Genomic DNA, 25,101 nt, shown 5'->3' on the forward strand with positions numbered 1-25,101 from the left:
GATGCGGCGCAGGGGGCAGGAACAGAGGACATGGCACATGGGGCAGGTACAGAGTACAGGGACAGGTATAGAAGACAAGGGGTTAATACAGAGGACACAACACAGGGGGCAGGTACAGAGGACAAGGCACAGGGGGGCAGGTACAGAGGACAGGGGGCAGGTACAGAGGACGCGGTACAGGGGGCAGGAACAGAGTACAGGGGGCAGGTATAGAAGACAAGGTAAATACAGAGGACACAACACAGGGGGCAGGTACAGAGTACAGGGACAGGTATAGAAGACAAGGGGTAAATACAGAGGACACAACACAGGGGGCAGGTACAGAGGACAAGGCACAGGGGGGCAGGTACAGAGGACAGGGGGCAGATACAGAGGACGCGGTACAGGGGGCAGGAACAGAGGACATGGCACATGGGGCAGGTACAGAGTACAGGGGGCAGGTATAGAAGACAAGGTAAATACAGAGGACAACACAGGGGGTAGGTACAGAGGACAAGGCACAGGGAGCAGGTACAGGGGGCAGGCACAGAGGACAAGGCACAGGGGGCAGGTACAGAGGACAAGGCACAGGGAGCAGTTACAGGGGACAAGGGGCAGGTACAGAGGACAAGGCACAGGGGGGCAGGTACAGAGGACAGGGGGCAGATACAGAGGAGGCGGTACAGGGGGCAGGAACAGAGGACATGGCACAAGGGGCAGGTACAGAGGACACGGCACAGGGAGCAGGTACAGAGGACACAACACAGGGAGCAGGTACAGAGGACACAACACAGGGAGCAGGTACAGAAGACAAGGCACAGGGGGCAGGTACAGAGGACAAAGGGCAGGTACAGAGGACACGGCACAGGGGGCAGGTACAGAGTACAGGGGGCAGGTACAGAGGACAGAGGCAGGACATGTCCATGTAGAAAGGATCCTGCTGTGCCAGAGGAAAATGTCTTATAGTATAACTGGCTTTATTTCCATAGCAACCAATCAGATCTCCACTTTCATTTTACCTCAGCAGTGTAAGAAATATTAAAGCCATAATGTCTTCCCTGCTAGTCAGGTAAATCTCTGTGGAGGGCAGTAATGATGTGTGATACACGGTGTATGTGATAGTGGAGGGCCGCAGTGATGTGTGATACACGGTGTGTGTGATAGTGGAGGGTGGCAGTGATGTGTGATACACGGTGTGTGTGATAGTGGAGGGCGGTAGTGATGTGTGATACACGGTGTGTGTGATAGTGGAGGGCGGTAGTGATGTGTGATACACGGTGTGTGTGATAGTGGAGGGCGGTAGTGATGTGTGATACACGGTGTATGTGATAGTGGAGGGCGGTAGTGATGTGTGATACACGGTGTATGTGATAGTGGAGGGCGGTAGTGATGTGTGATACACGGTGTATGTGATAGTGGAGGGCGGTAGTGATGTGTGATACACGGTGTGTGTGATAGTGGAGGGCGGTAGTGATGTGTGATACACGGTGTATGTGATAGTGGAGGGCGGTAGTGATGTGTGATACACGGTGTATGTGATAGTGGAGGGCGGTAGTGATGTGTGATACACGGTGTATGTGATAGTGGAGGGCGGTAGTGATGTGTGATACACGGTGTATGTGATAGTGGAGGGCGGTAGTGATGTGTGATACACGGTGTGTGTGATAGTGGAGGGCGGTAGTGATGTGTGATACACGGTGTGTGTGATAGTGGAGGGCGGTAGTGATGTGTGATACACGGTGTATGTGATAGTGGAGGGCGGTAGTGATGTGTGATACACGGTGTATGTGATAGTGGAGGGCGGTAGTGATGTGTGATACACGGTGTATGTGATAGTGGAGGGCGGTAGTGATGTGTGATACACGGTGTGTGTGATAGTGGAGGGCGGTAGTGATGTGTGATACACGGTGTATGTGATAGTGGAGGGCGGTAGTGATGTGTGATACACGGTGTATGTGATAGTGGAGGGCGGTAGTGATGTGTGATACACGGTGTATGTGATAGTGGAGGGCGGTAGTGATGTGTGATACACGGTGTATGTGATAGTGGAGGGCGGTAGTGATGTGTGATACACGGTGTGTGTGATAGTGGAGGGCGGTAGTGATGTGTGATACACGGTGTGTGTGATAGTGGAGGGCGGTAGTGATGTGTGATACACGGTGTGTGTGATAGTGGAGGGCGGTAGTGATGTGTGATACACGGTGTATGTGATAGTGGAGGGCGGTAGTGATGTGTGATACACGGTGTATGTGATAGTGGAGGGCGGTAGTGATGTGTGATACACGGTGTATGTGATAGTGGAGGGCGGTAGTGATGTGTGATACACGGTGTATGTGATAGTGGAGGGCGGTAGTGATGTGTGATACACGGTGTGTGTGATAGTGGAGGGCGGTAGTGATGTGTGATACACGGTGTATGTGATAGTGGAGGGCGGTAGTGATGTGTGATACACGGTGTATGTGATAGTGGAGGGCGGTAGTGATGTGTGATACACGGTGAATGTGATAGTGGAGGGCAGTAGTGATGTGTGATGACGACAGAGTGAGGGGAGAAGTCTATGTTTTGACTGTCCGATGGGGGCTTGTTTGAATCAGGAAGTGAGGGAAAATATGGAAGGACAAATATATTGAGATTTTTCCCCATTATCATTGGATAAATGTAATCTTGGTGCGGTTAAACCGAAAAAGAAAGAAAGAGAAAGAAAGAAAGAAAGAAAGAAAGAAAGAAAGAAAGAAAGAAAGAAAGAAAGAAAGAAAGAAAGAAAGAAAGAAAGAGAGACATCGCCTCATTCCTCGAACTTGTAGTGGTTGTAAGCGTTTACTATATTGTCTAGTGTGATTGGCGAGAAGGCGCCTGATAATTGTTCGGCTCTGTTTTTCCTATTTGGACTCGATCAAGGAGGCTTACTGTACTTATGGTGGTACAGCATGGCTGCGTTATGATGAACAATTTAAGCAGAGGAAAACTGGTTTGACCAAGTTTGCGCTCAGACCATAAGAATATTAGCTTACGGTTGCTCCTAATAGCAGCTGCAAAATCATCATCGCAGTCTTTCCCAAGAGTTCTGGAGGTGCTGCCAGTATTGCCACATCCTCTTCCGGTACAAGAAAAGGTATGTGTTGGCAATTCAATGAAAAAGAGTGTCGTTTTGGATCATAATGCAAGATTAGCATGAATGTTCTGGATGTGGGGGATACCACAGTCGTCCCAAATGTTTTAAGAAGGGAAACGGTTAAGCCAGCGAGTCTTCAGGAAATAGGAAAGACTCCATTGGGAGAGTAGATCGTATGCTACCTTTTTTATGTAGGTATCCTGAGGTTCTCTGCTTGTTGGACAAGGGTTTCACTTTTAGTTTTAAGATCCCATCTTTGGTTGAACTGTGTGCTATGCAGCTGAACAATTTATGGTCAGTCCGTATGCACAGGGAGTTGTTAGGGACAAGTTGATTTTGATAAGTAAGTCGAGTGGGTGCATAGGCTTGGACGGGGGTCATTAATAGCCAAAACGGATGTTGAGTTGTGTTCTGTTTGCTTTTGGTGCATCCGGAGAGTTTTCATTTGTTAGACTGTTTTTGGGATGATAGTTTTTATGTGGATTGTTATTTGCCTATGGGTTGTTCGATTTCATGCACTTATTTTGGAAATGTAGCTGTTTCATTGAGTGAGTAGTGAGAGAGGAGTCCGGTTTGGACTCATTTTTGCATTATTGGATGATTTCTTTTGTGTTGAACGGATTTGTTCGCTGCTGTTCAGTACAATAGAACAGGTGACCCAAAGTTTCGGTATTCCATTGACTTATGAAAAGGCAGAGGGACCATCAACAGTATTGAAGTTTTTAGACATTGAGATTGGCTGTCAAAATGGAATGCCGTTTGCCAGCGGACAAGTTATTGGATTTGAAGGTCAGCGTACAGGAGGCATTACAGGCCAAAAACTTTGACTGCGGCAGTTGCAATGTCTATTAGGTAAACTTGTTTGCAAAATTTTGCCTATGGGTAGAGTGGATGGCACAATCTACAGCGGGAGTTAAACACCTTCAGCATTTTGTTCGGTTGAATGGGGAGCATATAGCGGATCTGAAGGTTTTGGGCTGACTTCTTGCAGTTGTATAATGGATGATCAATGTGGTTGTAACCAGTATTATCCAATGAGGACTTGGTACTTTATACTGATGCATCGGGGCAGGTGGTTTTGGGGCCTACTTAGGTGGTCGTTGATGTGTTGGTGAATGACCGGATACATGGAGAGCTTTGTGTGTGATAAAGAACATGGCCTTGTTGGAAATATTTCCTATTGTGGCTGCTTTGGCAGTTTGGGGCTTTGAGTTTAAGAGGAAAAAAGTGTGTTTTATGTACGACAATTTAAGCATGGGTCATAGTATAAATAACATGTCGGCAGAATCACCTCCACTGGTTGCTTTATTGCATCACCTGGTTTTGAAGTGCTTACAATTTAATGTCTGGTTTTGTGCTGCCCATGTACCTGGTATACACAATTCAATAGCTGATGCTTTGTCTCGCTTCCAGTGACAACGGTTTTGGGAGCTGGCACCGGATGTGGAGAAGCAAGAAACTGTTTGGCCTCATCAGATCAGTTGTGGGATTTGGTTTCGGTTCAGCTATGAAATTGGTTAGGAAATCGGTCTCGCCAAACACAGAAAAAAAGTGACAAGTCATAAAACAGGGATCACAACAAATGAAAAAATAAACAAAAATCGGTCTCGCCGGCACTTGGAGAAAGTATGTGGCAGCTTGGCATCAGTGGCAGGAGCTTATGAGTGGGTTTACATGTCAATTTATATCCATAGAAATGAAAGACAAAAGAAGTGGCACTCACCCGATGATGCTGTACAAAAAAATGTCCTTTATTCAGAGCATACGCTCACAGACATATAGTGGAGAGGCGGCTTGGTAAGGAGAGGAGTGCAAAGGGAGGCAAGAGCATCATCGGGTGAGTGCCACTTCTTTTGTCTTTCATTTCTATGGACTTACATTGCTGTTAATGTTGAGCACCACCCTTATGCTATTGCTAACTGCATGCCGCAGTGGATCTTGATCGGGTCTCATATGCCCATATGCCTAGTGACGATAATCTGAAATTCAGACATATCTCAGCTGTGAGTTCAACACCTAGTGCCATTCCTTTTCTATTTTTACACACAATGTCAATTTATATGATCATGAAAGAATTTGAAGAGGGTTTGTCGTCCGCCGTTGTTTCCGACAGGATAGCAGGATTGGCGTTTTTCATTAAGTTAATTCGTTGTAAGATGTTCTGAAAGATTTTTTGGTTCGTCAGTCGCTGACAGTGTCTCGGAATAGTCGGATGATGAAGCAGTGGAGTCATCCACTATCTTTCCCAGTTTCGAGTAAGTTATTAAGTTTCCTTAAACGAGGGTGGAAATAGGAATATGAGTGTCGTTTGTTTGGGGCAGCATTTGTTTTTCTGATCTTTGCGAGTGGGCGAACTTGTAAGAATGTGAAGTGTCATGGTGGTTTATATTCAAGGATGTAGTCTGTGGTCAGATGTGGTATGGTGTCATTTAACGCTTTGAAAGATGGATCTTTTTGGCAAGAGTTGCGTTGTAGAGCTTTGAGAAGTGCAAGGAATGGAACAGTGTCCAGTTAGATGGGTTTCGTCATTTGTGGAAGTAAGAGGTTCAGATCCTGGTTATTTGTTAATACATCAGGATGGGTCTGCATTGTAGGTTTATCAGTTTGTTACTACATTTCAGAGATAATTCAATCGATGCTGTTTAAATGGTGCAGATTTTGGGTCCCATTCTTTTTGGATTGGGCCTGCTACAGAAGTGGCACGTTGGAGTTTGGGTGTGAATGCTGAGCGCAGGATTGGCCGTTTGGAGCCTGCTAGATATCGGTCCTATATTTGGCCTCACTTGTGAGTTGTGATATTCATGGATGATGTCTGTCCTTTGAACGTATACTCTTCACAGCTTTCATTGATTCATGTAGTTACACACCCTCCTCAGCTATTTTTTGTTTCTGTATTTCAAGAATCCCCCTTTTGATCTGGGTGTTAGGACATTCTAATGTTTATCGGGGTGCCGTTCGGGCCGCCGTGAGGCCGGCTGGATGACAATTCGGTCTTCCAGAGAGGTTGCGCTGGATTGGGGTTATCAGTATGTTCTGGAGCACATTATTGCCCGAATTTCAATTTCATATTGTTTTGGATAGACCACCTGATAGTCTTGTACTGTACACGGGTGGGAATAATTTGGGTGCTAGCACGTCGTGGGATTTGATCCGTGACATTAAGTATGATAGCCTTAGGCTCTTGTCATCCCATCCAGGTTTGGTGCTCATCTGGTCCGAAATTGTAGCGTGCCTCACATGGAAACATGCGTCATCTGTGGAAAGGATTAATAGCGCTCATTAAAGTTAATCTCGTCTCGTTTTGTTGTGAGGCTCAGTGGGGCGGTGGTATGGCACAGCGAATTGGAAGCCCCTTCCAGGGAGTTTTTGAGGTCGGGTGGAGATCATTTAAACTCAATTGGCATAGATATTTGGGCTTTGGCACTAATAGGTGTTGAGAAGGCTTTAGGTCTGTGGTGGGACTCACATGCATAAGGAGTCATGCCTGCTCGCTGTAGTGGAAACAGAAGGTGGGAGTTTTGGAAGGTGGTGGATTGCACAGAAGGACAGAGGAGAACCCAGTACAGGGACTGTTAACCCCCATATGGTGCAATATCCTTGCTACAATTACAAGTAGGTCCCTACTGGGCTTAGGTCTCAGCGGGACATCTGGTGCAGGCAACATGCAGCTGGGTGCCGATGTGGTGCGGTTGAGGATGGTGTGGAGGAGCTGTTGTTGCAATATGGAAAACTGGAACTTTCATTGCATGTTCCCCCTCCTTTTGAGGTGGTGATACTATTTATTATTGAGACTTTGATGTTATTTCTTGTTGTTATTTTATTAAATGAGTCTGTTGTGACCTTTTTACATCCAACGTTACACAGCGATGTTTTATTTTAGGTAAGAAGTTGGGAAAGGATTAATTGTGGGGCCTTATCTGTATAGGGAAGGATCATATCCTCAAGTTGTTATGACCTGTCTCCTTCAGACTTCATATAGATCTACAAAGAGTCCAAAAAATACCCATAATAGATCAGACACGTGCCAGAAGCCTTCACCAAGAAGCACTGCCCAAGACAGCATTCAATAGAAACACCCACCAAGATGCACATCCCACTCATAACAGTCAACTAGAGATTATACCAAGACACAGAGTACAAGACATTCAACTGGAGATTTCACCAAACAGCAGAGCCCAAGTCAATATATTGGACAGAAACATTCACCAAGACGCACAGCCTAAGATTCAACTTCAACAGGAGCTTTCTCCTAGAATTAGAGCTGAAGACAAGACATACACTTGGAGATTCTAGAAAGATACAGAGCCCAAGACAAGACATACAACAAACACATTCATCAAGATTCAAAGTCCAAAGACTCGACTACAACAGGAGCTTTCACCTAAAAGCAGTACCCAAGACAAGACATTCACCGGAAATCTTCATCAAGACGCAGCACTTACAACAAGACATTCAACAAAACATTTATCAAGATCTGGAGCCCAAGACAAGACTTCAACAGGTAAATTTAAGAATTCACCCACATTGCCAACACCATGAGGGCTGCTACTACTGCTGTTACTACTAGATGAAAAGTACTCCTACAAAGTTAGTGTTTCCAAAGGCCCTAAAGAACACTCGTCATATAATACTATAGAGGAAGTGATCTACACATGGATCCACCATGTGGATGAGAGGTTTTACCTCGTGGTAATGAACTACCAACCACTCAGTGAAGGAATAAAAAACTCACCGAGTTGTAGAGCCGTCCTTCTGAATTCATGGCCACATACTGACCACACGCTGAGCTCTGTATGGCAACAACTCGGAGACCCACAGGAATAACATTGAAAAGAGCTTAAAAAAGGGACAAACAAACAAATTTAATGTAAAGATAAATGTAGAAAGACTGTAGAGACTGTGGTCATGAGTCAGTGGTTTCTGAGACACCAGAAAATCACGGAGAGTCTCAAATTTCTGTAAGATTCAGCTGTAGACCAAAGACCTTCACAGGGAACTATTCAAAGTGTCTGATACCCAGTAGCCTTGTCCTCTGAAGTTTTCAAACTTTTCAATATTGGCTTCTTCTGCTGGTGAAGTGTCTACATGTACAGTAGTCCACATAGAAGCCATCTCCACCATCTTTCCTACTGGGTGACCATTTCTCACTACCTTGTAGTATGAAGGATTATGAATTTTCTTAGGTAATTTGTAGAGAGCATTGTAAGGTGTAGAGATGAAGCATGGCAGCTTATGGTCTGTTAACCGATTAGGCCGGGTTCACATTACGTTTACAGCAGCCCGTTCAACACATACGGTAACGGGCTGCTGTAAACGCAAGTGCCTGTATGGCAGCACCCTAGTGCAGATAGAGCATCTGCTAGCTCTATCTGCAGTAGCGGTGACGGACCCGGAAACGCTGCAGCCCGCGTCCCAGGGTCCGTCACTCAATGACGGCACATCCCTAGCGCACGCCCATTGTGGGCGTGCGCTAGTGATGCGTCCGACATTGGAGTCAATGGTGGCGTTAACAGGCTACGTTACACCGCGTTATGCCGCTGTGTAACGTAGTCCGTCTAACGGACGCCAGCAACGCAGTGTGAATCCAGAGTTCAGATAAATCGTAGATGCAAATGATTAGGTTCAGATTTAGGACCTAGAACTTGATATAACTGAAAGTGTAAGGTTATAGCTTTGGGCAAGTAGTTTCCCATATGGGACACAGTAACAATGTTTAGATTGAAAAGAAAGGCTTTCGTTTGTCACCTCTAGGATGCAGTCAGTTCCTTGCTCCTCTGATCTCCATGCTACAGTACCCAGTCGTCTTGCACTTGTTTTCCACCCTGTAATACTTCACATGTTCCTGTGTTCTCATAGCCATAGTACATATTGTGATCCCCTGCTCTCCATCATATGGTACCTGATCTGTTCCTGAGCTTCCCTCTTCTCTAGCCTCTAGTATCTAATGTGTCCCCTGCGGTTTTCCATCCTGTAGTGCTGATTCTGGGAAAATACTAAAACCCTATGTGTCATATTTGTCTATACCTATGCCTATGGTAGATATTTTAGTCGTATAGAGTGTAGTGGAAAGGAAAACTAAATTAAGAAAATGAAACTGTAAAAAAATCTAAAATAGGCATAGGTATAGATGAATGTCACGATATGGTATGAAATATCACAAGTTTAGTCTTCTTGCTAGCATGCTGTGGGCTAAGCCCCCCTTCTTGGAGTGATTCTGCAACAGTTTGTAGCTGCAAATTCCTGACTTTCAGCTCACAAGCCCTCATCCCCCCTCGCCAAGGTATTTACGACCGGCATTTCCTGTAGTGGAAAGTGACCAGCTTTAACTGAATGAGAAACTTCCAGAATCATGAAAGTCCTTTGTTCTGTTTTTGTAAGATATTAGGCAAATCATTTAAGATAGGAACACAAAAATATATATTCTTACTTCCCCTCGGTGGAGCTATCCATCACTCTAAACACGGGCTTCTAACTCCATCCGGTAAAGAAGTAGGGATTTCTCTGTCAATATGCATGACAGATAGGACATATTTGATCTCATTAGAATGCCCACATTAATCCGAGATGAATGCTGGATGTGGTATGATTATGGCATGTTCTGTAGCGAAGTTACGGGCATCAGTTATATTTAATGCACAGTTAGGAGAACTGAAGAGGTAGGAGGGTTTGGGAAAGCCAGCCCTTTCTGTGAGGTCACCGGCTGAAGGTTTTAAGTGCTGGCAGGCGTCCAAGAGAGTGAGTTTTCAGTTTTTACCTGAGCTGTCTGTCTGCTGTCTATCCAGACCTACTGATGCATTTTGACGTATGGGAACTCCACTAGCCTGGTTGCCTGCAATGCTTTGAACAACTGTAAGTGTTATTTCTCATGTAATCCTTGTTTTTTTTATATAATTACTTTGTACATATTTGCAATTGTCTCATGTTGTAACATCTTTATAGAACTTTTTATAAACACTGCATAAACTTTATGAGTATAATATTTAATACTAGTTTGTTCTTCCTGTTCTAAAACGTACCCTAAGCCTTCTGAAGGGAATTTACGCTACTGTTTTGGGTTAGCTTCGGACCCGTTTAATCGAAGCTGGTGGCGGCACTACCGTGTGCAGGCCTTTGGGTGACATTGCAGCGACTGCGGCGTTGATAATTATTGTTCCTGCCTGAGTGGGAGTAGTTATCGCGTCGCTGCAGCGTGCCCAATAGCCAGTACATAGCAGGCAGCCTTTCTGGCGACTAATTACCCTAGGTGCAGTACCTAATCTGACCTGAGAGAAAGGGGGGCGCCAGAGAGCTGCAAGGTTTAAGTAGAACTGTAAGCGGGATATACATAAATCCCTGCAGATCGTGGTATATTGAAGAGCAGTGGGATACCTGAAATAAGCCCCTGCTGTAAACTAAGAGGTCCCTAGCCTTGTGTGTGTTTCTTTTTTCATCACATTGTGGCAATGGAGGGATAACTAAGATAAGCCCCCTGCACATGTGATAGCCGTCTGTTGGTCTAAAGTCACCCCAATCCGTGACATATTGGTGTAGGTGGTCAGGAATCCCTGTGGATTTCGTGACCAATTGGTGGCAGCGGCTAGGGGATCGTGACAATGAATATGACTAAAATATCTACCATAGGCATAGACAAATATGGCACATAGGGTTTTAGTATGCACCCTGATTCTGTTCCTTACGATGTCGGAACTAGTCTTGTTTTTTCTGATTCCTTTCCTCAGCTCTTGCCTATTCCTGTGCCTTCTTCCCCCTGGTGATCCAGTTCATGTAGGCTCTGACAGCAGTGATTAGTGTATTTCTGTGCTCTCTAGTCTCCACCCTGCAATACATGGTAGGTTGTTTGTTCTCCCTGACCTACCTAATAGATTCTTAGGCAGCTTTTTTTCCCACTTCCATATGATACCATCAAGTTTCCATTCTTCCTGTTCTATGGTACCATGTATGGTTCCATGCTATCTGTCCTCCAACCAGGAGTACCAGTTATATTTCTGTGCTTCCTAGTCTCCACCATGTGGTACCAAGTAGGTTTTCGTTCTCCCTGATCTACCTAGTTGATAGTTGAGCACCTTTGTTCTTAACCCTATAGTATCACCATGTTTCATTCCTCTCTGTTCTGTGGTACCATGTATGCAGGGCCGGCATTAGGGTAAGGCAGACTAGGCAGCTGCCTGGGGCCCCCACTCCCTTGGGGGCCCCCAGCATCTACAGTAGTGATGTGTCGTTCGTGAACGAGCTGACACAAAGAGCCGGCTCCCTGCTGTGAACGATGGGAGCCGGCACGCCAGTGAGAGCCACTAAAATTCCTGAATGGCTTTCACTGGGCGTAAAATCCCGGGCTTCGGCATGTGTAACTCCGCCCACCTGAGCAAAACCCCGCCCACGCTTCAATTTATTTGGCTCTAAGAAGTGGGCGGAGTTTCTGCGGTAGGTGGGCGGAGCTTCAGACGCCTGAACAGATATTCAATAGGGATCCATTTAGGATCCAAAAAGAGCCGTTTTGTGAGCCGAAAGAGCCGGCTCTTTTTGGTGAGCGGAGCCATGAGAGCCGGATCACCAAAAAGAGCCGGACTGCCCATCACTAGTCTACAGCTGAAGCTTCACTGAAAAGAGCATTATCAGTGAAGCTTCCGATGTAGAGACTGGTTAAGGAGCTGTAGTGAGATCACGATCAGTGACCTGCCATGTGACCGTGATGTCACCATAGGCCATGTGCTCTGGGACTGTGTGGACTCTGGATGTTTCTGGCAGTGAAGCCCACGAGCACCGCCCACTGAACCTCCCCCATCAGAGCCATAGAAGTGCTGATTGGCCAGTGCTCCTGTCCTCCTGCACTGATTGGCCAGTGCTCCTGTCCTCCTGCACTGATTGGCCAGTGCTCCTGTCCTCCTGCACTGATTGGCCAGTGCTCCTGTCCTCCTGCACTGATTGGCCAGTGCTCCTGTCCTCCTGCACTGATTGGCCAGTGCTCCTGTCCTCCTGCACTGATTGGCCAGTGCTCCTGTCCTCCTGCACTGATTGGCCAGTGCTCCTGTCCTCCTGCACTGATTGGCCAGTGCTCCTGTCCTCCTGCACTGATTGGCCAGTGCTCCTGTCCTCCTGCACGGAGCCTCTGAGGGGAGAGAAGCCTAGAGATGGCAGCCACCAACCTGAGCTGTGAGGTAAGTAGTGTTGCCCTGTGTGTGCCGCTCCTGGGGATGATGGCTCCTATCCTGCTGTCAGCTCCTCCTGCAGCCCCAGCAGAGCAGAGGACAGGGAGGTGTCTGCTGGGAACAGGAGTCGCCGCACCTGATAATGGGGGACATCTCCTTCCCTCCAGCATAAAGCATGTATCTGAGGTGTGTGCAGTGTGTGTAGTGTGGCGTGTATAGTGTGGTGTGTGTATAGTGTATAGTGAATGGTGTGTATGTGTGGTGTGTGTATAGTGTGTGGTGTGTATAGTGTGTATGGTGTGTATAGTGTGTGGTGTGTGTATAGTGTGTGATGTGTGTATAGTGTGTGATGTGTGTATAGTGTGAGGTGTGTGCAGTGTATGTGTGGTGTGTATAGTGTGTGGTGTGTATAGTGTGTGGTGTGTATAGTGTGTGGTGTGTATAGTGTGGGTGTAGTGTGTGTAGTGTGGCGTGTATAGTGTGTGGTGTGTATAGTGTGTGATGTGTGTATAGTGTGTGGTGTGTATAGTGTATAGTGAATGGTGTGTATGTGTGGTGTGTGTATAGTGTATAGTGAATGGTGTGTATGTGTGGTGTGTGTATAGTGTGGTGTGTGTATAGTGTGTGGTGTGTATAGTGTGTGGTGTGTATAGTGTGTGGTGTGTGTATAGTGTGTGATGTGTGTATAGTGTGTGGTGTGTGTATAGTGTGTGATGTGTGTATAGTGTGTGGTGTGTGTATAGTGTGAGGTGTGTGCAGTGTATGTGTGGTGTGTATAGTGTGTGGTGTGTATAGTGTATAGTGAATGCTGTGTATGTGTGGTGTGTGTATAGTGTATAGTGAATGGTGTGTATGTGTGGTGTGTGTATAGTGTGTGGTGTGTGTATAGTGTGTATAGTGTGTGATGTGTGTATAGTGTGTGATGTGTGTATAGTGTGAGGTGTGTGCAGTGTATGTGTGGTGTGTATAGTGTGTATAGTGTGTGGTGTGTATAGTGTGTGGTGTGTATAGTGTGTGGTGTGTATAGTGTGGGTGTAGTGTGTGTGGTGTGTATAGTGTATAGTGAATGCTGTGTATGTGTGGTGTGTGTATAGTGAATGGTGTGTATGTGTGGTGTGTGTATAGTGTGTGGTGTGTATAGTGTGTGGTGTGTATAGTGTGTGGGGTGTGTGGTGTGTGGTGTGTAGTGTGTGGTGTGTATAGTGTGTGGTGTGTATAGTGTGTGGTGTGTATAGTGTGTGGGGTGTGTGGTGTGTGTGGTGTGTGGTGTGTAGTGTGTGGTGTGTATAGTGTGTGGTGTGTATAGTGTATAGTGTGTGGTGTGTGTATAGTGTGTGGTGTGTGTATAGTGTGAGGTGTGTGCAGTGTATGTGTGGTGTGCATAGTGTGTGGTGTGTATAGTGTGTGGTGTGTGTATAGTGTGTGATGTGTGTATAGTGTGAGGTGTGTGCAGTGTATGTGTGGTGTGTGTGTAGTGTGTGGTGTGTGGTGTGTATAGTGTGTGGTGTGTATAGTGTGTGGTGTGTGTAGTGTGTATAGTGTGTGGTGTGTATAGTGTGTGGTGTGTATAGTGTGTGGTGTGTATAGTGTGTGGTGTGTATAGTGTGGGGTGTGTATAGTGTGTGGTGTGTATAGTGTGGGTGTAGTGTGTGTAGTGTGGCGAGTATAGTGTGTGGTGTGTATAGTGTATAGTGAATGCTGTGTATGTGTGGTGTGTATAGTGTATAGTGAATGGTGTGTATGTGTGGTGTGTGTATAGTGTGTGGTGTGTATAGTGTGTGGTGTGTGTATAGTGTGTGGTGTGTGTATAGTGTGTGGTGTGTGTATAGTGTGTGATGTGTGTATAGTGTGAGGTGTGTGCAGTGTATGTGTGGTGTGTATAGTGTGTGGTGTGTATAGTGTGAGGTGTGTGCAGTGTATGTGTGGTGTGTATAGTGTGTGGTGTGTATAGTGTGAGGTGTGTGCAGTGTATGTGTGGTGTGTATAGTGTGTGGTGTGTGTGTGGTGTGTATAGTGTGGTGTGTATAGTGTGTGGTGTGTATAGTGTATAGTGTGTGGTGTGTATAGTGTATAATTTGTGGTGTGTGGTGTGTGTGTAGTTTGTGGTGTGTGGTGTGTGTGTGTATAGTTTGTGGTGTGTATAGTGTGTGGTGTGTGTATAGTGTGTGTATAGTTTGTGGTGTGTGTATAGTTTGTGGTGTGTGTAGTGTGTGGTGTGTGTATAGTTTGTGGTGTGTGTATAGTTTGTGGTGTGTATAGTGTGTGTATAGTGTGTGGTGTGTATAGTGTGTGCGGTGTGTGTAGTGTGTGGTGTCTGTATAGTGTGTGGTGTGTGTATAGTGTGTGGTGTGTGTATAGTGTGTGGTGTGTGTATAGTGTGTGGTGTGTGTATAGTGTATGGTGTGTGTATAGTGTATGGTGTGTGTATAGTGTGTGGTGTGTGTATAGTTTGTGGTGTGTGTAGTGTGTATAGTGTGTGAATAGTTTGTGGTGTGTGTATAGTGTATGGTGTGTGTATAGTGTGTGGTGTGTGTAGTTTGTGGTGTGTGGTGTGTGTGTATAGTTTGTGGTGTGTATAGTGTGTGGTGTGTGTATAGTGTGTGTATAGTTTGTGGTGTGTGTAGTGTGTGGTGTGTGTATAGTTTGTGGTGTGTGTATAGTTTGTGGTGTGTATAGTGTGTGGTGTGTGTATAGTGTGTGGTGTGTGTATAGTGTGTGTATAGTTTGTGGTGTGTGTAGTGTGTGGTGTGTGTATAGTTTGTGGTGTGTGTATAGTTTGTGGTGTGTATAGTGTGTGGTGTGTGTATAGTGTGTGGTGTGTGTATAGTGTGTGGTGTGTATAGTGTGTGGTGTGTATAGTTTGTGGTGTGTGTATAGTTTGTGGTGTGTGGTGTGTGTATAGTGTGTGGTGTGTGTATAGTTTGTGGTGTGTGTATAGTTTGTGGTGTGTGTATAGTTTGTGGTGTGTGTATAGTGTGTGGTGTGTGTATAGTGTGTGGTGTGTGTATAGTGTGTGGTGTGTGTATAGTGTGTGGTGTGTATAGTTTGGTGTCTGGTGTGTGTATGGTGTGTGGTGAGTATATGGTGTGTGGTGTGTGTATAGTGTGTAGTGTGTGTATAGTGTGTATAGTGTGTGGTGTGTATAGTGTGTGGTGTGTATAGTGTGTGGTGTGTATAGTGTGTGGTGTGTATAGTGTGTGGTGTGTATAGTGTGTGGTGTGTATAGTGTGTGGTGTGTATAGTGTGTATAGTGTGTATAGTGTATAGTGTGTGGTGTGTGTGGTGTGTATAGTGTGTGGTGTGTATAGTGTGTGGTGTGTATAGTGTGTGGTGTGTATAGTGTGTGGTGTGTATAGTGTGTGGTGTGTATAGTGTGTGGTGGGTATAGTGTGTGGTGGGTATAGTGTGTGGTGGGTATAGTGTGTGGTGGGTATAGTGTATAGTGTGTGGTGTGTATAGTGTGTGGTGTGTATAGTGTGTGTGGTGTGTAGTGTGTATAGTGTGTGGTGTGTATAGTGTGTGGTGTGTATAGTGTGTGGTGTGTATAGTGTGTGGTGTGTATAGTGTGTGGTGTGTATAGTGTAAAGTGTCGTGTGTGTGTGGTGTGTATAGTGTATAGTGTGTGGTGTGTATAGTGTATAGTGTGTGGTGTGTATAGTGAATGGTGTGTATAGTGTGTGGTGTGTATAGTGTGTGGTGTGTATAGTGTGTGGTGTGTATAGTGTATAGTGTGTGATGTGTGTGGTGTGTATAGTGTATAGTGTGTGGTGTGTATAGTGTATAGTGTGTGGTGTGTATAGTGTGTGGTGTGTATAGTGTATAGTGTGTGGTGTGTATAGTGTATAGTGTGTGGTGTGTGTGGTGTGTATAGTGTATAGTGTGTGGTGTGTATAGTGTGTGGTGTGTGTGGTGTGTATAGTGTATAGTGTGTGGTGTGTATAGTGTGTGGTGTGTATAGTGTGTGGTGTGTATAGTGTGTGGTGTGTATAGTGTGGTGGGTATAGTGTGTGGTGGGTATAGTGTGTGGTGGGTATAGTTTGTGGTGTGTGTGGTGTGTATAGTTTGTGGCGTGTATAGTTTGTGGTGTGTATAGTGTGTGGTGTGTGTATAGTGTGTGGTGTGTGTATAGTCTGTGGTGTGTGTATAGTCTGTGGTGTGTGTAGTGTGTGTTGTGTATAGTGTGTGGTGTGTGTAGTGTGTGGTGTGTGTATAGTTTGTGGTGTGTGGTGTGTGTATAGTGTGTGGTGTGTGTATAGTTTGTGGTGTGTATAGTGTGTGGTGTGTGTGGTGTGTGTGGTGTGTGTATAGTGAGTGGTGTGTGTATAGTTTGTGGTGTGTGTATAGTTTGTGGTGTGTGTATAGTGTGTGGTGTGTGTATAGTGTGTGGTGTGTGTATAGTGTGTGGTGTGTGTATAGTCTGTGGTGTGTGTAGTGTGTGGTGTGTATAGTGTGTGGTGTGTGTAGTGTGTGGTGTGTGTATAGTTTGTGGTGTGTGGTGTGTGTATAGTTTGTGGTGTGTATAGTGTGTGATGTGTGTGGTGTGTGTGGTGTGTGTATAGTGAGTGGTGTGTGTATAGTTTGTGGTGTGTGTATAGTTTGTGGTGTGTGTATAGTTTGTGGTGTGTATAGTGTGTGGTGTGTATAGTGTGTGGTGTGTATAGTGTGTGGTGTGTATAGTGTAAAGTGTGTCGTGTGTGTGGTGTGTATAGTGTATAGTGTGTGGTGTGTATAGTGAATGGTGTGTATAGTGTGTGGTGTGTATAGTGTGTGGTGTGTATAGTGTATAGTGTGTGATGTGTGTGGTGTGTATAGTGTATAGTGTGTGGTGTGTATAGTGTGTGGTGTGTATAGTGTGTGGTGTGTATAGTGTATAGTGTGTGGTGTGTATAGTGTATAGTGTGTGGTGTGTGTGGTGTGTATAGTGTATAGTGTGTGGTGTGTATAGTGTGTGGTGTGTATAGTGTGTGGTGTGTATAGTGTGTGGTGTGTATATTGTGGTGGGTATAGTGTGTGGTGGGTATAGTGTGTGGTGGGTATAGTTTGTGGTGTGTGTGGTGTGTATAGTTTGTGGCGTGTATAGTTTGTGGTGTGTGTGGTGTGTGTATAGTTTGTGGTGTGTATAGTGTGTGGTTAGTGTGTGGTGTGTGTATAGTCTGTGGTGTGTGTAGTGTGTGGTGTGTGTATAGTGTGTGGTGTGTGTATAGTTTGTGGTGTGTGGTGTGTGTATAGTGTGTGGTGTGTGTATAGTTTGTGGTGTGTGTATAGTTTGTGGTGTGTGTATAGTTTGTGGTGTGTGTATAGTTTGTGGTGTGTATGGTGTGTGGTGTGTGTGGTGTGTGTATAGTTTGTGGTGTGTATAGTGTGTGGTGTGTGTATAGTGTGTGGTGTGTGTATAGTGTGTGGTGTGTGTATAGTGTGTGGTGTGTGTATAGTGTGTGGTGTGTGTATAGTGTGTGGTGTGTGTATAGTTTGTGGTGTGTGTATAGTTTGTGGTGTGTGTAGTGTGTGGTGTGTGTAGTGTGTGGTGTGTGTATAGTGTGTGCGGTGTGTATAGTGTGTGCGGTGTGTATAGTGTGTGCGGTGTGTATAGTGTGTGCGGTGTGTATAGTGTGTGCGGTGTGTATAGTGTGTGCGGTGTGTATAGTGTGCGCGGTGTGTATAGTGTGCGGTGTTTATAGTGTGCGGTGTTTATAGTGTGCGGTGTGTATAGTGTGTGGTGTGTGTATAGTTTGGTGTATGTATAGTTTGTGGTGTGTGTAGTGTGTGGTGTGTATAGTTTGTGGTGTGTATAGTGTGTGGTGTGTGTATAGTGTGTGGTGTGTGTATAGTTTGTGGTGTGTGTAGTGTGTGGTGTGTATAGTGTGTGGTGTGTATAGTAGTGTGTGGTGTGTATAGTTTGTGGTGTGTGTATAGTTTGTGGTGTGTGTGGTGTGTGTTACAGTTTGTGGTGTGTATAGTGCGTGGTGTGTGTATAGTGTGTGGTGTGTGTATGTTTGTGGTGTGTGTATAGTTTGTGGTGTGTGTAACACGTGTGTGGTGTGTGTATAGTTTGTGGTGTGTGTATAGTGTGTGGTGTGTGTATAGTGTGTGGTGTGTGTATAGTGTGTGGTGTGTATAGTGTGTGGTGTGTGTATAGTTTGTGGTGTGTATAGTTTGTGGTGTGTGGTGTGTATAGTGTGTGGTGTGTATAGTAGTGTGTGGTGTGTATAGTTTGTGGTGTGTGTATAGTTTGTGGTGTGTGTGGTGTGTGTACAGTTTGTGGTGTGTATAGTGCGTGGTGTGTGTATAGTGTGTGGTGTGTGTATAGTTTGTGGTGTGTGTAACACGTGTGTGGTGTGTGTATAGTTTGTGGTGTGTGTATAGTGTGTGGTGTGTGTATAGTGTATGGTGTGTGTATAGTGTATGGTGTGGTATAGTGTATGGTGTGTGTATAGTGTGTGGTGTGTGTATAGTGTGTGGTGTGTGTGGTGTGTATAGTGTGTGGTGTGTGTATAGTTTGTGGTGTGTATAGTGTGTGGTGTGTGTATAGTTTGTGGTGTGTATAGTGTGTGGTGTGTGTAGTGTGTGGTGTGTGTATAGTTTGTGGTGTGTGGTGTGTGTATAGTGTGTGGTGTGTGTATAGTTTGTGGTGTGTATAGTGTGTGGTGTGTGTGGTGTGTGTATAGTGAGTGGTGTGTGTATAGTTTGTGGTGTGTGTATAGTTTGTGGTGTGTGTATAGTTTGTGGTGTGTATAGTGTGTGGTGTGTGTATAGTGTGTGGTGTGTGTATAGTGTGTGGTGGGTATAGTGTGTGGTGGGTATAGTGTGTGGTGGGTATAGTGTGTGGTGGGTATAGTGTATAGTGTGTGGTGTGTATAGTGTGTGGTGTGTATAGTGTGTGGTGTGTATAGTGTGTGGTGTGTATAGTGTGTGGTGTGTATAGTGTAAAGTGTGTCGTGTGTGTGGTGTGTATAGTGTATAGTGTGTGGTGTGTATAGTGTGTGGTGTGTATAGTGTATAGTGTGTGATGTGTGTGGTGTGTATAGTGTATAGTGTGTGGTGTGTATAGTGTGTGGTGTGTATAGTGTGTGGTGTGTATAGTGTATAGTGTGTGGTGTGTATAGTGTATAGTGTGTGGTGTGTGTGGTGTGTATAGTGTATAGTGTGTGGTGTGTATAGTGTGTGGTGTGTGTGGTGTGTATAGTGTATAGTGTGTGGTGTGTATAGTGTGTGGTGTGTATAGTGTGTGGTGTGTATATTGTGGTGGGTATAGTGTGTGGTGGGTATAGTGTGTGGTGGGTATAGTGTGTGGTGTGTGTGGTGTGTGTGGTGTGTGTATAGTGAGTGGTGTGTGTATAGTTTGTGGTGTGTGTATAGTTTGTGGTGTGTGTATAGTTTGTGGTGTGTATAGTGTGTGGTGTGTGTATAGTGTGTGGTGTGTGTATAGTGTGTGGTGGGTATAGTGTGTGGTGGGTATAGTGTATAGTGTGTGGTGTGTATAGTGTGTGGTGTGTATAGTGTGTGGTGTGTATAGTGTGTGGTGTGTATAGTGTATAGTGTGTGGTGTGTATAGTGTATAGTGTGTGGTGTTTGTGTGTGTATAGTGTATAGTGTGTGGTGTGTATAGTGTGTGGTGTGTGTGGTGTGTATAGTGTATAGTGTGTGGTGTGTATAGTGTGTGGTGTGTATAGTGTGTGGTGTGTATAGTGTGTGGTGTGTATATTGTGGTGGGTATAGTGTGTGGTGGGTATAGTGTGTGGTGGGTATAGTGTGTGGTGTGTGTGGTGTGTGTATAGTGAGTGGTGTGTGTATAGTTTGTGGTGTGTGTATAGTTTGTGGTGTGTGTATAGTTTGTGGTGTGTATAGTGTGTGGTGTGTGTATAGTGTGTGGTGTGTGTATAGTGTGTGGTGGGTATAGTGTGTGGTGAGTATAGTGTATAGTGTGTGGTGTGTATAGTGTGTGGTGTGTATAGTGTGTGGTGTGTATAGTGTGTGGTGTGTATAGTGTGTGGTGTGTATAGTGTATAGTGTGTGGTGTGTATAGTGTATAGTGTGTGGTGTGTGTGGTGTGTATAGTGTATAGTGTGTGGTGTGTATAGTGTGTGGTGTGTGTGGTGTGTATAGTGTATAGTGTGTGGTGTGTATAGTGTGTGGTGTGTATAGTGTGTGGTGTGTATAATGTGTGGTGTGTATATTGTGGTGGGTATAGTGTGTGGTGGGTATAGTGTGTGGTGGGTATAGTTTGTGGTGTGTGTGGTGTGTATAGTTTGTGGCGTGTATAGTTTGTGGTGTGTGTGGTGTGTGTATAGTTTGTGGTGTGTATAGTGTGTGGTGTGTGTATAGTCTGTGGTGTGTGTAGTGTGTGGTGTGTGTATAGTGTGTGGTGTGTGTATAGTTTGTGGTGTGTGGTGTGTGTATAGTGTGTGGTGTGTGTATAGTTTGTGGTGTGTGTATAGTTTGTGGTGTGTGTATAGTTTGTGGTGTGTGTATAGTTTGTGGTGTGTGTATAGTTTGTGGTGTGTATAGTGTGTGGTGTGTGTGGTGTGTGTATAGTTTGTGGTGTGTATAGTGTGTGGTGTGTGTATAGTGTGTGGTGTGTGTATAGTGTGTGGTGTGTGTATAGTGTGTGGTGTGTGTATAGTTTGTGGTGTGTGTATAGTTTGTGGTGTGTGTAGTGTGCGGTGTGTGTAGTGTGTGCGGTGTGTATAGTGTGTGCGGTGTGTATAGTGTGTGCGGTGTGTATAGTGTGTGCGGTGTGTATAGTGTGTGCGGTGTGTATAGTGTGCGCGGTGTGTATAGTGTGCGGTGTTTATAGTGTGCGGTGTTTATAGTGTGCGGTGTGTATAGTGTGTGGTGTGTGTATAGTTTGTGGTGTATGTATAGTTTGTGGTGTGTGTAGTGTGTGGTGTGTATAGTTTGTGGTGTGTATAGTGTGTGGTGTGTGTATAGTGTGTGGTGTGTGTATAGTTTGTGGTGTGTGTAGTGTGTGGTGTGTATAGTAGTGTGTGGTGTGTATAGTTTGTGGTGTGTGTATAGTTTGTGGTGTGTGTATAGTTTGTGGTGTGTGTGGTGTGTGTACAGTTTGTGGTGTGTATAGTGCGTGGTGTGTGTATAGTGTGTGGTGTGTGTATAGTTTGTGGTGTGTGTATAGTGTGTGGTGTGTGTATAGTGTGTGGTGTGTGTATAGTGTGTGGTGTGTGTATAGTTTGTGGTGTGTATAGTGTGTGTTGTGTGTATAGTTTGTGGTGTGTGTAGTGTGTAGTGTGTGTAGTGTGTAGTGTGTGGTGTGTATAGTGTGTGGTGTGTATAGTAGTGTGTGGTGTGTATAGTTTGTGGTGTGTGTATAGTTTGTGGTGTGTGTGGTGTGTGTACAGTTTGTGGTGTGTATAGTGTATAGTGTGTGGTGTGTATAGTGTGTGGTGTGTATAGTGTATAGTGTGTGGTGTGTATAGTGTATAGTGTGTGGTGTGTGTGGTGTGTATAGTGTATAGTGTGTGGTGTGTATAGTGTGTGGTGTGTGTGGTGTGTATAGTGTATAGTGTGTGGTGTGTATAGTGTGTGGTGTGTATAGTGTGTGGTGTGTATATTGTGGTGGGTATAGTGTGTGGTGGGTATAGTGTGTGGTGGGTATAGTGTGTGGTGTGTGTGGTGTGTGTATAGTGAGTGGTGTGTGTATAGTTTGTGGTGTGTGTATAGTTTGTGTTGTGTGTATAGTTTGTGGTGTGTATAGTGTGTGGTGTGTGTATAGTGTGTGGTGTGTGTATAGTGTGTGGTGGGTATAGTGTGTGGTGGGTATAGTGTATAGTGTGTGGTGTGTATAGTGTGTGGTGTGTATAGTGTGTGGTGTGTATAGTGTGTGGTGTGTATAGTGTGTGGTGTGTATAGTGTATAGTGTGTGATGTGTGTGGTGTGTATAGTGTATAGTGTGTGGTGTGTATAGTGTGTGGTGTGTATAGTGTGTGGTGTGTATAGTGTGTGGTGTGTATAGTGTATAGTGTGTGTGGTGTGTATAGTGTATAGTGTGTGGTGTGTGTGGTGTGTATAGTGTATAGTGTGTGGTGTGTATAGTGTGTGGTGTGTGTGGTGTGTGGTGTGTATAGTGTGTGGTGTGTATAGTGTGTGGTGTGTATAGTGTGTGGTGTGTATAGTGTGTGGTGTGTATAGTGTGTGGTGTGTATAGTGTGTGGTGTGTATAGTGTGTGGTGGGTATAGTGTGTGGTGGGTATAGTGTGTGGTGGGTATAGTTTGTGGCGTGTATAGTTTGTGGTGTGTGTGGTGTGTGTATAGTTTGTGGTGTGTATAGTGTGTGGTGTGTGTATAGTGTGTGGTGTGTGTATAGTCTGTGGTGTGTGTATAGTCTGTGGTGTGTGTAGTGTGTGGTGTGTGTAGTGTGTGGTGTGTGTAGTGTGTGGTGTGTGTATAGTTTGTGGTGTGTGTATAGTGTGTGGTGTGTGTATAGTTTGTGGTGTGTGTATAGTTTGTGGTGTGTGTATAGTTTGTGGTGTGTATAGTGTGTGGTGTGTGTATAGTTTGTGGTGTGTATAGTGTGTGGTGTGTGTATAGTGTGTGGTGTGTGTATAGTGTGTGGTGTGTGTATAGTTTGTGGTGTGTGTATAGTTTGTGGTGTGTGTATAGTTTGTGGTGTGTGTATAGTGTGTGCGGTGTGTATAGTGTGTGCGGTGTGTATAGTGTGTGCGGTGTGTATAGTGTGTGTGGGGTGTATAGTGTGTGTGGGGTGTATAGTGTGTGGTGTGTATAGTGTGTGGTGTGTATAGTGTGTGGTGTGTATAGTGTATAGTGTGTGGTGTGTGTGGTGTGTATAGTTTATAGTGTGTGGTGTGTATAGTGTGTGGTGTGTGTGGTGTGTATAGTGTGTGGTGTGTATAGTGTGTGGTGTGTATAGTGTGTATGGTGTGTGTGGTGTGTATATTGTATAGTGTGTGGTGTGTATAGTGTGTGGTGTGTGTATAGTGTGTGGTGTGTATAGTGTGTATGGTGTGTGTGTGGTGTGTATATTGTATAGTGTATAGTGTGTATAGTGTATAGTGTGTGGTGTGTATAGTGTGTGGTGTGTGTATAGTTTGTGGTGTATGTAGTGTGTGGTGCGTATAGTGTATAGTGTGTGGTGTATAGTGTGTGGTGTGTATAATGTATAGTGTGTGGTGTGTATAGTGTGTGGTGTGTATAGTGTGTGGTGTGTATATTGTATAGTGTGTGGTGTGTATAGTGTATAGTGTGTGGTGTGTATAGTGTGTGGTGTGTATAGTGTGTGGTGTGTATAGTGTGTGGTGTGTATAGTGTATAGTGTGTGGTGTGTGTGGTGTGTATAGTTTATAGTGTGTGGTGTGTATAGTGTGTGGTGTGTATAGTGTGTATAGTTTATAGTGTGTGGTGTGTATAGTGTGTGGTGTGTATAGTGTGTGGTGTGTATAGTGTGTATAGTGTGTATGGTGTGTGTGTGGTGTGTATATTGTATAGTGTGTGGTGTGTATAGTGTGTGGTGTGTATAGTGTGTGGTGTGTATGGTGTGTGTGTGTGGTGTGTATATTGTATAGTGTGTGGTGTGTGTGGTGTGTATAGTGTGTATGGTGTGTGTGTGGTGTGTATATTGTATAGTGTGTGGTGTGTATAGTGTATAGTGTGTATAGTGTATAGTGTGTATAGTGTATAGTGTGCGGTGTGTATAGTGTGCGGTGTGTATAGTGTGCGGTGTGTATAGTGTGCGGGGTGTATAGTGTGCGGGGTGTATAGTGTGCGGGGTGTATAGTGTGCGGGGTGTATAGTGTGCGGTGTGTATAGTGTGCGGTGTGTATAGTGTGCGGTGTGTATAGTGTATAGTGAATGGTGTGTATAGTGTGTGGTGTGTATAGTGTATAGTGTGTGGTGTATATAGTGTGTGGTGTGTATAGTGTGTGGTGTGTATAGTGTGTGGGGTGTATAGTGTGTGGTGTGTATAGTGTGTGGTGTGTATAGTGTGTGGTGTGTATAGTGTGCGGTGTGTATAGTGTATAGTGAATGGTGTGTATAGTGTGTGGTGTGTATAGTGTATAGTGTGTGGTGTATATAGTGTGTGGTGTGTATAGTGTATAGTGTGTGGTGTATATAGTGTGTGGTGTGTATAGTGTGTGGTGTGTATAGTGTATAGTGTGTGGTGTGTATAGTGTGTGGTGTGTATAGTGTGTGGTGTGTATAGTGTGTGGTGTGTATAGTGTGTGGTGTGTATAGTGTATAGTGAGTGGTGTGTATAGTGTATAGTGAGTGGTGTGTATAGTGTGTGGTGTGTATAGTGTGTGGTGTGTATAGTGTGTGGTGTGTATAGTGTGTGGTGTGTATAGTGTATAGTGAGTGGTGTGTATAGTGTATAGTGAGTGGTGTGTATAGTGTGTGGTGTGTATAGTGTATAGTGTGTGGTGTATATAGTGTGTGGTGTGTATAGTGTGTGGTGTGTATAGTGTGTGGGGTGTATAGTGTGTGGTGTGTATAGTGTATAGTGTGTGGTGTGTATAGTGTGTGGTGTGTATAGTGTGTGGTGTGTATAGTGTATAGTGAATGGTGTGTATAGTGTGTGGTGTGTATAGTGTGTGGTGTGTATAGTGTGTGGTGTGTATAGTGAATGGTGTGTATAGTGTGTGGTGAATGGTGTGTATAGTGTGTGGTGTGTATAGTGTATAGTGTATAGTGAGTGGTGTGTATAGTGTATAGTGTGTATAGTGTGTGGTGTGTATAGTGTATAGTGTGTGGTGTGTATAGTGTGTGGTGTGTGTGGTGTGTATAGTGTGTGGTGTGTATAGTGTGTGGTGTGTATAGTGTGTGGTGTGTATAGTGTGCGGTGTGTATAGTGTGCGGTGTGTATAGTGTGCGGTGTGTATAGTGTGTGGGGTGTAT

General features: G+C 44.8%; 1 protein-coding gene across 6 annotated transcripts in view; it reads right to left on the bottom strand.

Moving 5' to 3' along the window:
* FGF11 (fibroblast growth factor 11) overlaps positions 1-25,101 on the bottom strand; it is a 1,303,510-nt gene that overhangs the window by 33,960 nt on the left and 1,244,449 nt on the right. For all 6 annotated transcript variants that reach the window (XM_077261507.1, XM_077261511.1, XM_077261509.1 and 3 more), the window contains one exon: positions 7,824-7,927. In XM_077261507.1, the coding sequence (XP_077117622.1) occupies positions 7,824-7,927 (104 nt within the window). The remainder of the gene's footprint in view (positions 1-7,823; positions 7,928-25,101) is intronic.

Source organism: Ranitomeya variabilis, chromosome 5 (genome assembly GCF_051348905.1).
Source record: "Ranitomeya variabilis isolate aRanVar5 chromosome 5, aRanVar5.hap1, whole genome shotgun sequence".
Classification (NCBI taxonomy): domain Eukaryota; kingdom Metazoa; phylum Chordata; class Amphibia; order Anura; family Dendrobatidae; genus Ranitomeya; species Ranitomeya variabilis.